Raw genomic sequence first — 16,394 nt, 5'->3', positions numbered from 1 at the left:
GTGGAGGGTGCTGGGAGGAGGGGAGAGAGGGAGAACTGTGGTTGGGATGTAAAGTGAAATAAAAAATTAAAAATGGAAAAAAGCTATTTCTTTATTTGCTCTCCCACTCCGTCCCTCCGTCAACTCAACCATCCTGTTCTCAACCTCGTGTTCTCCTTCCCCATCCCCTCCCTTGTAATGCTCACCTCAGCCCCAGTTTACCCAGAAGATCTTGTCTAATTCCTTTTCCTAGGGTGATCCATACTATCTTCCATTTAAGACAAGGGATAACACAAAACTGTTCAACCTCAGGCAGACCATAAACTTGCTCCTTCCCTAGGATAAAATTATGTTAATGCCCTTTCTTTCAGTGTTACCATGGGAAGACAACAGTCTGGTGACATGGAGGAGTTTTTAAATCTGAGTTTCAATCAGCACAGTAAGAAAAAGTCAGTCGAGTGGGTTAAGGAAAATAAGGGTCAATGAAAAAGTCAATAGAAACATGATACCTTATAATATGATTAAAATAGAATTTTAAAAGACTTGTAATAGAGGCACCCTGAAAAGATGGATAATGCCCAGAAGCAATAGGTTATTAAGCAGGAGTTTCAGAATCAGGTATTTCAGAGTCAGAGCTGTCAGACAAGGAGGACCCAAAGCGTTCCTCTCAACAATACAGGATATTGAACCCAATGTTGGTTTCCTATCAAATAATTAGACCCAAATGATGAAGATATCATACACTTTGATTGTAGAATATGGAGAAAGCTGAAAATCGAGCTGAAATGTCCCTCCTTCTCACTAGCTTCACAAGTTGGAATGTGTTGTGTAGACTTCTAAAGGAGGAAAGTCACCAATGGTCCCACCTAACTGTGAAGCCTGTGTCCTATGCTATCTACCAGGAATGTTCCAGCTGCCTACATCGTGGCATGAGTTAAAGGAACAGCTAACTGCTTTCTTGTGGTATATGAGGTATGTTCAACGGAAGAGTATCTATCCATGGTACTATAATACTCAATCAAAAATCCATACAGGAATCATTATACACCCTACAGAGGAATCTTCTACTCTTATTTTGCTAAATTCACATGGTGTCAAACTACCTTGGTTATATTTATGTGAGCAAATTTGCACTGGTCTCTGTCACGCGTTTCTGTGTGCAGTTGACAATAGTTCATTGATAGTACAAACTTGCAGCTTGTCCAAGCGTGGAGAATAAGTGACCACTGAGTGTTTGACGTAGTCAGCGTATCCATATCCCTCTCTGTGTTGTTCAGGGAACATGAAAGAAGAAAGATGAGAAATTAATTGTGGTGCTATGAAATGCCATCTCCTGAATATAATGTCACATTCTATAATGAACTTATAGCAAGTGTGGTTACCTACACAAGACTGGCATAACCCTGATTTGTCAATGTGTCAGCATTGCTAAAGGAGGGGATCATGGGGCCTCTCCCTGTTACTTTTCCTGTTACTATGATAAAATACTCAGGAAAGTGGGAGAAACTTAAAGGAAAAAGTGTTTCTATAGCTCACAGTTGATCATGGAAGAGAAATCAAGGCAACAGAACCTTGAAGCCCGGAAGGATCATATCCACACACAAGAAGCAACGTAGGATGAATGAATGTATAGCCGTGCTCAGTTCACTTCCTTCATTTTATACCCGGAAGTACCTGTTTGTCCCCAAAATAGTCCTAACCACAGTTAAAAATGGCACTTTCCACGCCAATCACTATATTTTTTTTTAAGAGACAATCGTTTATTCCAATAATAAGTTACGGTCAGACTACACTACATGAATTGCTTTTTGTAGCACAAAAGGTGACCATGACAAAACACTGTGGCTCATAACTATAATCCCAGTACTCAGAACACAGAGGCAGGGGGGAATGGCTGTGAATCCTAGGCTAACTTAGTCTAAATAGTCCTCTCCGGGCAAGTCACAGCTACCTAACAAGGCCCTGTCTTAAAACAAACAAAACAGTGATATTATCCATACAGAGCTGTCTGAGAGTTAAGAGTCCTACCTGGTGTGGTGACATTCCTGAAATCCCCGCACTTGCGAGGCTGACTTCATATAGTCAGCGTGAGTTTCACACTGAGTTTCGGACCAACTTGGGCTCTTGGAGTGAAACTAACTAGCTGGCTGGCTGGCTGACTGACTGACTAAATAGATAAATAAACAAAGAGTGTGGATCTGGAGGATCAACTCAGCAGTACTGATCTCCAGCATGTACTGATCTTCAGATCAGTTCCAGAATCCGCATTATGCTGCTCGCAGCCCTCTGTTCAGCCAGGGATCCAGCCATCTGTTCTGAAATTTGCAGGCCCTGTACTCACAGCACACCAATCACTTTAATCGAGATGAAATACCTCAGAAGTATGTTCAAAGGTTCAGGAGCCATGAAGGGCTCTTGGAGTCCTACCCGGGCTCTCCACACCTCTGTGCTGATGTTATCATCCTAAGTGCCCATGCTCACCATATCCTTCTTGACAGTGTCCCAGCTTTATCTCCACTGGGCCCTGAATCTTCAGAGCCCCAAAGCCACACTCCAGTTTTCAGACAAATAACAGAAACAAGGAGTCATAAAAATGGAGTGTTCCAGCCTTTAATCCCAGCACTCAGGAGGCAGAGGCAGAAGGCAGGTGGATCTCTATGAGATCGAGATCAGCCTGGTCTAAAGACCTAGTTCCAGGACAGCCTCCAAAGCTACAGAGAAACCCTGTCAATGGAGTGTTCACTTTACCTTAATAAAACAACTAGGATTTATAAAATAGTGTCTCCTCTCCACGAATCTCAAATATTCCAATAATGAATTGAACACTAAACAAATATCTTTTCGTGTGAGAATGTAAAGACATATCAGAGTCTGGTGGTGTTCAACTTCCTCACACAGAGCTAGGCAGGGAAGGCAAAAGTTGCCATGTCTGCTATTATCACTGTTCCTTGTGGCTCCCATCATGGAGATGACTGACTTTGGTACATAGGGAGAGGCTGGGACTTTAAAGTATCTATGCAAAGGATTATACACACCTACCATCAAATGTCACAGACTGGGACTTATTTAAGAAAATGGTATTTTCAAAACTGTATCAACCGCATCCCAGATAGTTCCTTTAAACACTGGGCAGCAAGGTTTTATAAATTAATAGAAACCTCACAATAAGTGTATGAGGAATTCCTAAGGTTTTTAAGAGTACAGAATTTGGGACATCATTTATATTCGATTATTTTTGCATTGTGGAACCTGAAATTCTGCTCATTAATTGTTGTTGTTGTTGTTGTTGTTGTTGTTGAGTCAAATTCTATGTTCGTAGTAACAACTAAATCCACAAAAAGCAGATGCTCATATTACAAAACAGGGAATGTGGCAATTTGTAATGCAGGAAAGTTTGACAAGAGACTTGGGAAATCAGAAGATTCAGAGATAAGGACCCAAACCTCACTGATGGAACAACATGTCCCTGATATCATGGTCGGAAAAAGAGAGGAATGAAACGTCTTTTAAAGTCCACAGCACGGTAGAGGATAAGAGCCCTAAAGGGCTTGCGGAAGAGCTCTCCACGCCAACATCTAGATCTTTTCTTGCACCCAAAACACATTGGATTCCCATATATTTTCTCACAAATGATTTCAAATACTGAACATTGAATTTTCTTGTAAAAAAGAAACACAGTGAAGATCCTCAGATTTCCTTCTCAAACATGGTAACAATGCAAGGCTTGTGGCCGTCTCTTCTCTTCACTTCTAAGTTGCATTCAGAGTCCTTCCCCTGCTGTGGCAAACCTCAAACAGCAAAATTCCAAGAACTAGGAGGATCACACCCGATATGCCCATCCTGATGAGGTTCTCCACTCTGTGGTCCTGGGGTTGCAGGGCTGGAAATTGTGGACAAACAGGTCAGGACCAACCAAAACCAGATAACTGGTTTTTGCCGGGCGGTGGTGGCGCACACCTTTAGTCCCAGCACTCCGGAGGCAGAGGCAGGCGGATCTCTGTGAGTTCGAGACCAGCCTGGTCTACAAGAGCGAGTTCCAGGACAGCCTCCAAAGCCACAAAGAAACCCTGTCTTGAAAAGCCAAAAAAAAAAAAAAAAAAAAAAAAAAAAAAAAAAAAGATAACTACTTTTCAACTCTGAGTAGCTCCCTCCTCTGTATACTCTGTATAAAATTTGACCTTCTGCGTCTGTGACCAAACCAGAATTTTCCATACTCACCTGCCGTGGTTTCTGACAGATTTTGTGGCTGGGTGGTGGTCTCCAGCACTCCTGAGAAACAAAGACATGATGGATTTGTGATGTGCTCAAGAGAATGGATTCTTTTTGTCCAATTTCATATTCTTACTTCCTAGAAATGCATATTATTCTCATCACACAACTTTATGAAGATCTGGAATGAACCATTTCCCTGCTACAGCAGGCTTCCTCCTAGGCTTTGCTTGATTTCTTTGGACTTACTGTGCTCTAAGTTCAGAACCTGTGGCCAAGGCACTTCCTTAGAACATAGTATATGTATTCCAGAGAGCTCAGATGGACAAATACGGTTTCCCAGTTCAGAATACAGGCGCCTCCCTATGATCCCATCTCAATCTGGAGCATAGAAACCTGGAGAGTATCTCCTCAAGAAATTGGTTTGCACCGATTCACTGGCTGAGAACTCAAGATCCAGCCACAAAGTCTTTTTCTTGGGGGCCCATGAATATCAGTAGCACAAAATCATTATAATCTGGAGTTCTTTCCCTACACTCACCCCACCAAGTTCCCATGATGCCTCTGTTTAGCAGATCACCCTCTAATCGTTTCATTGTTAGTAACACAAACAATACAACCACTAAGGCATAAAGATATTGTCACGGGGCTCAGCGGTTGAGAGCACTGACTGCTCTTTCAGGGGACCCAGGTTCGATTCCCAGCACCCACAGGGCATCTCACAGCTGTCTGTGACCCCAATCCCAGGGGACCTGACACCCATGGCAGAACACCAATGTACATAAAATAAAAATAAACAAAATTTTGAAAGGATACACTCACAGTATCCAAGAATGTAGATATGTTCTACTAAGTGCGTAACATAAATCATCAAAGAATAGCCCAGTAATGAGCATGTAAATGTGTGTTATTTGTACCCATGTCTAGAGAGTCTATGGACTCTAGATTAGAAAGCAATACTGCCGTGTTCTTAAACCAGTGTGAGTTCCAATTTCATTCTAAGTGATTTTCTTCTACCCACAGGCAATTTAGCTCTGTCCCCTCATCAAGGAAGCGTCTTTTTCCACAGGTGAGGAAATTTATAGAAATCTTCAGCTGGAGAGGGGGGAGGAAGCTACGAGAATGAGAAGGGAAGAAGAGGAAGGATGCAGAGGTCATGAGGGAGCAGAAAGGTTGAGTCAGGGGAAGATTAGAAGAAAGGGTGTGTGATACGTAGGGTTTTAGTTGGGGGTGTAGGGGAGGACGGGAGGGAGAGGGAACTGGGATTGGCGTGTAAAGCAATCTTGTTTCTAATTCAAATAAAAAAATCTGAAAAGAAAAAAACAAACAAAGAAATAATAATTTTAAAAAAAGAAAAGAAATCTTCAGCTGGTCAAAACATAAGTAAGTGTGTTTGCTGTGCCCAGTCCAAATGGATACTTCTCTAACACAAAGCATAAATAGAAAATATAGGGAACATTGAGGAATTAAGACAGAAAATATGTAAGAGCCAGAAGAGCAAGTTATCTGCTACACAATAGAGAGACTTCTAGACAAGACAGGGAAGCGACACCGAGGAAATTCCAAAAGTATGAATGCCTAAAGAAGACCAACATAAAGACCACCTGGACTCCCTTGTACATCCTGGGATCAGATCAGACGAACAAGATCAGATATCGACCAGTGGACGACAGGAAGTGGGGATAAATGACGTGGTGAATCTGTGATGTCTTCAGATGAAATTGTTTGGAGACAAGGGAAGAAAATGGAAGATAAAAAAAAACTCAAGCTAGGCTGTAGGATGTGCATATATGTGTTTGTGTATGAGTGTGTGTGTGTGTGTGAGTATGTGTGAGTGTGTGTGTGTGAGTGTGTGTGAGTGTGTGTGTGAGTGTGTCTGTGTGTGTGTGAGTGTGTGTGTGAGTGTGTGTGTGAGTGTGTGTGTGTGTGAGTGTGTGTGTGAGTGTGTGAGTGTGTGTGTGTGTGTGTGTGTGTGTGAGTGTGTGTGAGTGTGAGTGTGTGTGAGTGTGTGTGTGTGTGAGTGTGTGTGAGTGTGTGAGTGTGTGTGAGTGTGTGTGAGTGTGTGTGTGTGTGTGTGTATGAGTGTGTGAGTGTGTGAGTGTGTGTGTGTATGAGTGTGTGTGTGTGAGTGTGTGTGTGTGAGTGTGTGTGTGTGTGAGTGTGTGTGAGTGTGTGTGTGAGTGTGTATGTGAGTGTGTGTGAATGTGTGTGAGTGTGTGTGTGTGAGTGTGTGTGTGTGAGTGTGTGTGTGTGAGACAATAACTAAAATTCAGAGACCAAATTTAACAGTGCTTGAAAAAATGCAAAAAGAGTGAGAGGAGAAAGAGAAAGGCTAGAAATAATATAAATACAATACTCATATATGAAATCATAAAATAAATTAAATTTATATACGTTTATGTGCATTTGTATAACCATATAATTTTATAGGTGTATTTATGTAATTGTAAAAACATGTGAACATAACTCAATAGAACTATACATGTACATGCATAAGTTTACATGCTACCGTGCAATTTTAGATGTATTTATTTTACAGAAAAAAAACTATTGGTGAAAGAATATTGTAAAAAGCTGGCTGCAAGTGGAGATCAATATATGAAACCAAATAAAATTTAGTTGAAGAGAGGGAGGAATGAAGAGCGAAGGGGTCTGTACCAGGTTGGAGAAACCCACAGGAACAATTGGCCTGAACAAGGGAGAGCACATCGACCCCAGATGCTGTCTGGGAGGCCAGTACAAGACTGATCCAGACCCCTGAACATGGATGTCAATAAGGAGGCCTCTGCACTCCAGGGAGCCTCTGGTGGTGGATTAGTATTTTTCCCTGGTGCAAGAAGGGACTTTGAGAGCCCATCCCATGTGAAGGGTTACACTCTGGCCCTGGACACATGGGGAAGATTTGGTGCACTTTGCAGAGCCCCCGTTGAGGGCCCTACCCTGCCTGGGGAGTGGTGGGTGGATGGAGTGGGGGGTGGGCTGGGGGTGGGGGAGGAGGGATAGGGGTGAGGGGAGGGAGAGGGAGAAGGGACTTGAAACAAGCTTGTTCCCTATCTAGAACTAATAAATAAATAAATAAATAAATAAATAAATAAATAAATAAAGCCAGAAAAAAATAAAAAATAAAAAAATAGATGAAAAACAGAAAGATAAATAGCATGCTTTCTCTCCTATGAGGATCTATCTGGATTTACAAGTATATAAAATCACATATAATGCACAGAACATACAGCAATCATATACATACGTGTCCATCTATTACATGAGTATATGGAGATCATTGAGCTGATCCCTGAGTAGCAAAAGGAACACTGGAGTTGTTTCTGTCTTCTAGACATGCAGTGTTTCACTCTCACTGCCCTCTTTCAGTTTCTGTATCCTGGGTCCTATTGTCTTCATGCTCTGTGTCAACAGGATTGAGAGTCCTGGATCCCTAGGTATTTTGTCGGAAGTAATATCTTTCAATACACAAGTTGGGCTTCCTCACCTGAGACCCGGAGCTCTAAAGGATCGCTGGGTTCTGACCACACCTGGGGTGTGTTCAAGTAATAGCCATAGCATCTGAATGTCCTTCTCTGTCTGGAGTTCACAGGACCCTCAGAGAACAGAGCCCGGAAATTGCTATCGGAGTATATGTACTGTGAGTCTAGTGTCCAAGAGAACTTCTGTGGTTCTTCTTTAGTCAGAGAAAACCCATCATATCCAATCTGCGAGGCACACTGGAGGGTCACATTCCCTCCTAACCTCACCACTGGGCTGGGCAGGGCTGACAGATTGGGTTTGCTGTAGAATCCTAGAAAAGAAGATGGCATCCCATTAAATGAGCCAGCTCCTCTGGATTTACCCTCCAGAGTTGGAATGTGCAAAGGACATCCCAGGGAAGATAACGCTCCTGAAGATAGGACCTTGGAATGGAGGCACTGTGTTGTCACTTACCTGTCACTATCAAGTCCAGAAAGTCACTGCGCTCTGACCAGCCAACACGGGTCATATAGTAACAGCGGTATCTCCCTGCATGGTTCTCAAGAACGGATGGGAAGAAGAACTCGGTCTTGTGCCCAGGCTCCATGGGACTCTGTCTTTGCCAGGGATCTGGACTTCCCTCCTTATAGAGATAGTATTCCTGGGCTCTTGAAGTCCCCTCACATGAGATGGTCAGCTGCATGCCCCTGGTCATCACAGAACTTGGATGAGCTCTGAGTGTGGGCTTGCCGATAATTTCTGCAAGGAAATCAGCATCTTGACTGCAAGGCATTGGCACGCTCTGCTCTCACCCCTCAGCCCCAAGAACCTCTGAGGATGACGCAGAAGTAGTTCACACCTGTTGCTCTCCTTCCCACCCTGTCCAGGATTGGGTCCTGGTCCCCAGGAGAAGAAAGATCCTGAGTCACACTCACCTGCTGGTACATGAGTCGTGGGAACCAGGCTCAGCCCTAGAAAAGAATGCTGTCAGTTTTGCCCCTGAAATCAGAGCAGACCCTCCCCTCCCAGGAGGTTCCTCCATGCCTTGGGTGGACTGATGGCCCGGGGTATAGCTATGAGGCGTGTTCCCCACCACCAACAGACTGCAGTATCCCTTCCCACAATTTATCTCACCAAGACAGAGCAGGGCTATGGAGGCAATAGTCATGGCATCACCTTCCAGAGGCTACAACAGTGCTTAGCCGCAGGGCCAGAGTGTCTGGCTTATGGACAAGCAAAACCAGGTGTGGCCTTGGGAGGCCAAGTACTCCCCATCACGTGATGGCCATTTCTTCAATACCACAGGAAAGGGAAGTACACTCCCAGGCAATTGGCTCTCATTTCCCCAGTTCTATACTGGTGTTGGCTCCAGACTCTCTAGTACTTTTTTTTTTTTTTAACAGAGATGGTGTCTACCCCAACCTCACTTATGACTGCCTTATCCGAATCACACTGAGGACCAGAACATGGCGGCATGGTCGCTTCCTTTGCTGTTCTCACCCGGGTGAGTCTGGTTGAAGGCTTACTTTATCCCCTCTCAGAGCCTCCTCACTGGACCTCCCTCACTCTTTCACCCTCTCCATCCATACAGCATTATGGGATGCTCAGCCTGGCCAATCATCCCCCAAGCCCTGGAGATGCTTGGAAGGTTGATGCTACAAGGAAGACACAAAGCACCAGAGCATCTTTGAAGACCTGACTGCAAGCTCACATGGAGCTTCCACTTTAGAGATGAGCCCAGGGAGCCTCAGAGATGGTACACGCAAACATGACCGCTCTCCTGCTTCTTACTTTTCTGCACTAAATAAAATTATTCCTGAAGTTCCCTCACTGTGTAAAATGTTATTGCTTGTTTTTATGCATTTTGTCTGGGTGTATGTAATGCTCACAGACATCAGAAAGAAGGGTCCTGAGATTGAAGTCACAGGTATGAAACACAGTGTGAGTGCTAGGACTCAATACAGGTCCCTTAGAAGAGCAGCCGGTACCCTAAACCACTAAGTCATCTCTCCAGCCCCTCTATCTGTCTTTTAATATCTATCATATGTCACTGTCTGGAATCACAGGCATTCTCTACCGTGCCTAACTGGAGTTTGTTTTGATTGCCACGTGTCCTTCCCTTGTCTTGAAACGATTTTATCTGAAGAGATTGCTGATTCACCAAGTGTTTTGTCTCCACGTCCTGTCATCCACCAGTTGCTATGTGATCTGTGATGCCAGGATGGGAGGTCGAGCGAATGACAGGTGTCAAGGTGTTGGAGCAAAGAAAACCCTTTAAGGACAATTTTCAAACATCCAACAGGTGTAGAAAGAGGGTGTCTAGCCGGGCGTTGGTGGCGCACGCCTTTAATCTCAGCACTTGGGAGGCAGAGGCAGGCGGATCTCTGTGAGTTCGAGACCAGCCTGGTCTCCACATCGAGTGCCAGGATAGGTTCCAAAGCTACACAGAGAAACCCTGTCACAGAGAAAGAAAGAGAGAGAGAGAGAGAGAGAGAGAGAGAGAGAGAGAGAGAGAGGATGTCTAATGTCATGCCATCCATCACTTTTCTTTCTTTTTTCCTGGAATTCTAGAGGCAAATGAAGTCTTGACTAATCCCATTTTAGAGACAAAGGGAAACATAAAACAATTGCAATAATTCAAATAACACCCTTAGGCACAAACAAGGTAGAACACTAAAATGCTTAGACGAAACTTCCTTAAGCAAAGGTTGAAAGGTCAGAAGTCAGAGATTGTTATGTAGGATTGATGTATTTCCCTTTTCCCCAGGCCTTGGCAGACAACTCTAGTTGTAGATCGTCATTATAGTATAGAGCTCAGTAACTGATCACTTCTCCCGGAGCCCAAAGCTCTGTTACAAGAATGTGTCGATTTCTTCTTTGTCATGGGGTTGTAAATATCATCATGGCAATTTTCCAGAATATCCCTGAGGACTTATTGACTAAAGTAGAGCTCAGATTATTCATTCTAAAAAAAAACTCTGAAATAAGTCAGAACAACTAAGTATGACTGAAATGAACTGAATTCAACTGAAATGAAATGAACTGAACTAAACTGAAAGGCACATTTGAATCAGAGGTCACTTGAGTTGTGAAAGAGAACAAAACAGAACAGAAAGTGCTTTCAAAGCAGAGGCCAAACAATCTGCAGTCCAGGCACAAAACCATGTTAATAGAGTAATTCCATTTTTTGAGAGACCGAGATGAAGAAATAAAAGGATAATCACTGTGCTGGTTTAAATGATAATTTCCCCCATGGGCTCACATATTTAAACACTTGGTCTCTATGGGGTTGAACTGTTTGGGAAAGATAAGGAGGCACAGCTTTGTTGGACAAGGCATGTCACTGGGAGTAGGCTTTGAAATTTCAAAAACTTCATGTCATTCCAATGTTCTCGCTCTTATTCCTGCTTGCAGGTCCCACCACCGTGCTTTTGCCTTTCAACAATCTGAAACCCTAAGCCAAATTAAAAGTTTTCTTGTCTATGCTGCCTTGATCATGGAGTTTAGTTATGGTGATAGAAAAATAAATACAATTGCTAAGATGTTTCATATATTTGATGCAAGTTTTCTGTAGCTAGGTGAGGAATATCCTAGCTTACCTCACCAAAGAAACAGGGTACTCGGGTCGTTAAATCTAGATAGCACATTAGTCTAGGAAAGTGAGTGTCTCAATGTTTAATAATGAGATAGTCAAAAAACATTACTGGCAGTTGAGGATCAACTACCTGAAGATCCGGGGGTGGGGGGAGGGGACCTATAAATCTGGTGGCAATGGAATAAAAGGATGATGATGAGGGCCTGGAACTCTGGGTTACTATGGCTATCATGAGCCAGCACATTCAGTTCCCTATGGAATTGATTCAGGGGAGGGTTACATACACATTTGAACTGTCTTTTATAGATAGTCATCCTCTCTGGTTTCAAAACTGTTACTGGAGTGGATGGCAGAGACAACTTACGTTACTTTATACTACTTTTAGCTCTTTCATTTCACTAAACTCTGCTTTCATGAATATCTGATTCTGTCCAGTTCCCCATTCCCTTTCTAGGAAGACTGATTATGACCAAGTTCAGCACCATCTTAAGATTTGAATACCCAATGATCAAAATCTATCTCCAGAGGGAAATTATAACTTCTTTGACTCAAATAGAAAACTGAGTAGCTCATTCGACCTGATATACAGACCATCCTAGAAGGCCATCATTATAAAGTCCAAATTCAACTCAGGGATCCTTATAAATTCCCTCATATAGTAATAATATCTCATTAGGAAGCCAGGAAGGAATTATTTTTTTTCCAACAGCCCAACTGCTAAGATATGGACCACCACCTGTATCCCATCAGTTCCAAAACTCGCAAGAGAATACTGAGTAACTCAAGACTTCAAAGTGTCTAAGGAAGCCCTGGTTTCTACACATCCCCTAGTGACACTCTACATACTCTTTTTACAAAATTTCTTATTTTAGGGGTGGGGATTGAGTGTCTTGTTTTTATTGGTGTAATAGTTACTATCATCATCATAATTACCATTATTTGAAGACTTAGTATATATGTACATTTTTATTCATTTAATGTACCAACTAGAGTTCCTCCTCCTGACCCTTCTTCCCCCAACCCACCCCACCTCAGAAGGAGTAAGGCCTCCCATGGGGAACAAATAAAACCTGGCAGCAAGACCAAAACCCTCCTCCCTGCATCAAGGCTAATCAAGGCATCCCACCAAAACAAATGGGCTCCAAAAAACTAGCTCATGAACCAAGGATAGATCTGTGTCCCACTGCCAGGGCCCTCAAACAGACCAAGCTACAGAACTGTTGCCCACAGGCAGAGGGCCTAGTTCAGTCCCATGCAGAATGGCCAGCTGTGAATTCGAGGGAGCATGTGTCAGCTGTCTCTGTGGATTTCCCCATCAGCATCTTGACCTCCTTTGTTCATGTAATCCTTCCTCCCTCTCTTCCACTAGACTCCCAGAGCTTGGCCTGGTGCTTGCCTACGGATCTCTGCATCTGCTTCCATCAGTTACTGCATTGAGGTTCCAAAAAGACAGGATGTACACCAATCTGATTAAAGGGGAAGGCCGGGGCCCAGGATGATGTGGTAGACTTTGGGGACCCCGTTTTGAGGGCCTTACCCTGCCTGGGGAGTGGAGGGGGGATGGCTAGGGGCAGGTGGGACGTTGGGGGGGAGGGGAGGGAGAGGGAGAAGGGATTGACGTGTGAAGCAAGCTTGTTCCTAATTTGAACTAATAAAATTTAAAAAATTAAAAAATTAAATAAAATGAAAAGGAGAAGGCCAGTTCAGGCACCCTCTCTACTATTTCTAGGGGTATTAGCTGGGGTCATCCTTGTGGATTCCTGGGAATTTCCCTGGCAACAGGTTTCTCCCTAACACCATAATAGGCCCCTCTATCAAGATGCCTCTTTCACCAGGCGTTTGTGGCACACACCTTTAATCCCAGCACTCGGAGGCAGAGGCAGGAGGATCTCTGTGAGTTCAAGGCCAGCCTGGTCTCCAGAGCGAGTGCCAGGATAGGCTCCAAAGCTACACAGAGAAACCCTGTCTCGAAAAAACAAACAAACAAAAAAATGTCTCTTTCATTGTTCCCCCACTCTGTTCCTACCCCAAATTAAACATCAAGTTCCCTCATGTTCTCATCCCCCATGCCCTCCCCTCTACTTCCTCAGGCCCTCAGAACATTGAGGATTTAAGAAAATTCCCTGTCTAAATGAAAAAGACACACACGATCTAAGAGTCATGCTCTTTATTTCCAGCTCTTGTTCTCAAGTTCTAATTCTGTAGCTCTCATTGTCTCATTCAAATTCTTTCTTGCTTCTTTGTTCACCTAGCTTATACCTACATAGTCAATAACAAGCTTCTTTTAATAAAAAACAGTTTACAGAAACTTCTTCTCAGGCTCACAATGGATTCCTTGAGTAAACTGTAAGGCGCAGAGCCATTTACCATGGCAACACACAGGTGTTTGGCATTTTCCCAGGCAGTGGCATTGAAGGCATTCCAAACTTAAAAATACATTTTCTTATCCTGCATGCAGCCCCTGAGAACAAGGAAGGAAGCTTGTACGTTTTTTATCCATGGCTGTGAAGTAAGACCTTCCTCTGTAGCCCTGAATATCAAGGCTGTGAGGCCAGACCATCTTTTGTAGCATTGGCTATCTGTGAAACTTTGCCCACATAAAGCTGTTTCTCTCTGGCCTTGATTAATTGGGTATTCCTATTGTTCTCTACATACATTTTGGAACTTAAACATAAACAGTCAGCTGAGCCAACAATTTTGTATCAAAAACTAAGGTTAGAAGTTAGTTTGAGAGACCCACAGCTAAGCACTGAGTCAAACTCCTGGAATCCAGTCATAGAGAGGGAAGAGTGATGAGCAAAGGGGTCAAGACCATGCTGAGGAAACCCACAGAAACAGCTGACCTGAACAAGTAGGAGCTCACATACCCCAGTCAGACAGCTGGGGAACCAGCAAAGGACCAAACCGGGCCCCCTGAATGTGGGTGTCAGTTAGGAGGCCTGGGTAAGCTATGGGACCTCTGATGGCGGAACTAGTTTTTATCCCTAGTGCAAGAATGGGCTCTGGGAGCCCATTCCCAATGGAGAGATATTCTCCTAGGCCCTGCCCCAAATGATATGACAGACTTCATTGATTTCTCCATGGAGGGCCTCACTCTAGCTGGGGAGTGGATGGGGATGAGATGGGGAGGTCGGTGGGGGGGCATGGGAGGATGGGAGGGAGAGGGAATTGGGATTGATATGTAAAATAAGATTGTTTCTAATTTTAATAAAAAAAAAGAAGTTAGTGATAGTGTTAATTGCTAAGGAATTTAGTAGGGAGTGACTGCTGGTCTCTGTTATCAGCCAGGCCTGGCTACAGAAACTGCCATACAAGTTTTAGGCTGCTTTTATGCCTGCAAGACTTTGATTCAACAAGCCAGACACCTGTACCTCTGTATAATCTATTAAAGTCTAACTTGTGCTCCTTTTGCAGAGATATTTGGTCTACTCTGAGTTTGCTCTTGAGGTCTTGACTCAACTAATTGGATGTGGCTTGTCTTAAAACTGAGAAGAAATTGTTTTCTTCATGCCAGTTTGAGCCAATGATGAAAAAAAAACAAAAAACAAAAAACAGGGCGTAAGTGAAACAATAGATCTGGTTATGAAGCACACCCTAGTATATTTCTGTTCACCAAAATCATACACTTTTTTTTTTTTTTTTTGGTTTTTCGAGACAGGGTTTTTCTATGTAGCTTTGGAGCCTATCCTGGCATTCGCTCTGGAGACCAGGCTGGCCTCGAACTCACAGAGATCCGCCTGCCTCTGCCTCCCAACAAAATCAAACACTTAATGAGAGGTACATCTGCCTGACTGTCCACAGATGTATGTACCCATAAGACTGAGATGTAATCGTGAGACTACATTTACAAGTTATGTGAAAATGCACAGTTACGGGGAGATTCCACAGCTGTTTTTGCACATGAGAATTTACAGATAGAAGCAACTGGTTTCCAGAATCAGTGGTCCCATAAGCGTTGCGTGGACAGGGTTCACTGCATCAGAGAATTACGCATCTGATGGGGTGACATCAGAATTCCCAATTCCCGTCTGCTGCATTAGTAGCATGGCCCACAACAGCTCACAATGAGGCGTTTACGCTCACAAAATGATATTCGCTGGTTTCCCTTAAGATGCAGAGGGAGCACTTATCAATGCTCCAGTAACAGTGATGGCGATGGTATCCTTTGTTTCAGTGTTAGAGCGAAGGTCAGCCAGTTCAACGACATGGAAGACTTCAATCCGTCATTCCAGTTCCTCAAAAGAGAAACCAAAAGACAACATCCAAGGTGTTGGGAATGACTCACTGACGTCACGTATCTGTTGATCCCCTACAAAGGGGACATGAAAAGCAACAGTGGATCCGGAGACTAAAGGGAGATGATCACAAAGACTTACAGAAAGTGAGAATACTGGGCGCTCGGGGATGGCTAAACTCAGGAAGTTATCAGTCTCTAGTCTGGACACCGCCTCATCATCCCCAAGAGTACCACATGCAAATTTCACACTGACTCCCATTGTACACTCACCTCAGATTGTCCTCTCTGCCTCTGATCATCTGTCTAGCCTGGGTGTATCACAGGAATCTCTTTACCCAATAAGTGACACTTTGCGTTCCACCCTTAACTTGGAGCACATTTCAAAACCCACCCCATATTTTAACCTGTAACCGTGTTTTGTTGCGTGAGATCATATTTTTCTTGCTTCGTATCAACACTTCGGCGGTTTTTGAGAGTGGGTAAACCAACGTGTCAAACGGGGGCCAAACAGACCTGTCCCCTGAGACTCAGGAACACACGTGTGGCCCCACCGCATTCCATGCAACTCACTGTGAGAACCACGCAGGGATGGGCAGAGGCTGAAACTTCCGCAATGGCAACTTCCTCTTCTCTGTTCCCTTGCACAGAATTGGCTAATGTGTATAAGAGCAGAGCTTGGCTTCCCTCCCCCGCCCTCGCAACACCACCTGCAGCAAGTGGGGAAGTTGGTTCAGCCCTTTACCAGCTGCAACACTCAAGATAGCAGGCCCTACAGCTCGCCTGGGCAGCACTGGATGGCAGGGGGAGGCCGCAGTGGATCTGGCCCCACCCCTCATCTGCCATACGGTGGTGTGGTCGAGGGACAGATGCCACCCCTCCCTGCCTGTGGCACTGCCTGTGACCTTGAGGTCT

The 16,394-nt window shown here is 44.0% G+C and overlaps 1 protein-coding gene across 1 annotated transcript; it reads right to left on the bottom strand.

Moving 5' to 3' along the window:
• Positions 1–3,666: 3,666 nt before the first annotated feature.
• Positions 3,667–9,118, bottom strand: LOC103163500 (leukocyte immunoglobulin-like receptor subfamily A member 5). Its single transcript, XM_035449166.1, has 6 exons — positions 9,104–9,118; positions 8,785–8,836; positions 8,125–8,409; positions 7,676–7,981; positions 4,198–4,248; positions 3,667–3,767 (listed from the first exon to the last, which is right to left on the bottom strand). Exons 1-6 carry the CDS (start codon positions 9,116–9,118, stop codon positions 3,667–3,669), a joined length of 810 nt encoding a protein of 269 aa, XP_035305057.1.
• Between the last annotated feature and the right edge of the window lie 7,276 nt (positions 9,119–16,394).

Source organism: Cricetulus griseus, chromosome 9 (genome assembly GCF_003668045.3).
Source record: "Cricetulus griseus strain 17A/GY chromosome 9, alternate assembly CriGri-PICRH-1.0, whole genome shotgun sequence".
In the NCBI taxonomy this organism is placed as follows: Eukaryota; Metazoa; Chordata; class Mammalia; order Rodentia; family Cricetidae; genus Cricetulus; species Cricetulus griseus.
Note: the sequence above shows the minus strand (reverse complement) of the source record. Positions and strands in the feature narration are given on the sequence as shown.

Coding starts and splice junctions, on each gene's coding strand:
- LOC103163500 (XM_035449166.1), bottom strand. Junction 4,249..7,675: donor TTTAGAGCTCCGGGTCTCAG/GTGAGGAAGCCC, acceptor TTTGTTTCTCAG/GAGTGCTGGAGACCACCACC. Junction 3,768..4,197: donor TCTGTCAGAAACCACGGCAG/GTGAGTATGGAA, acceptor TTGCTGTTTGAG/GTTTGCCACAGCAGGGGAAG.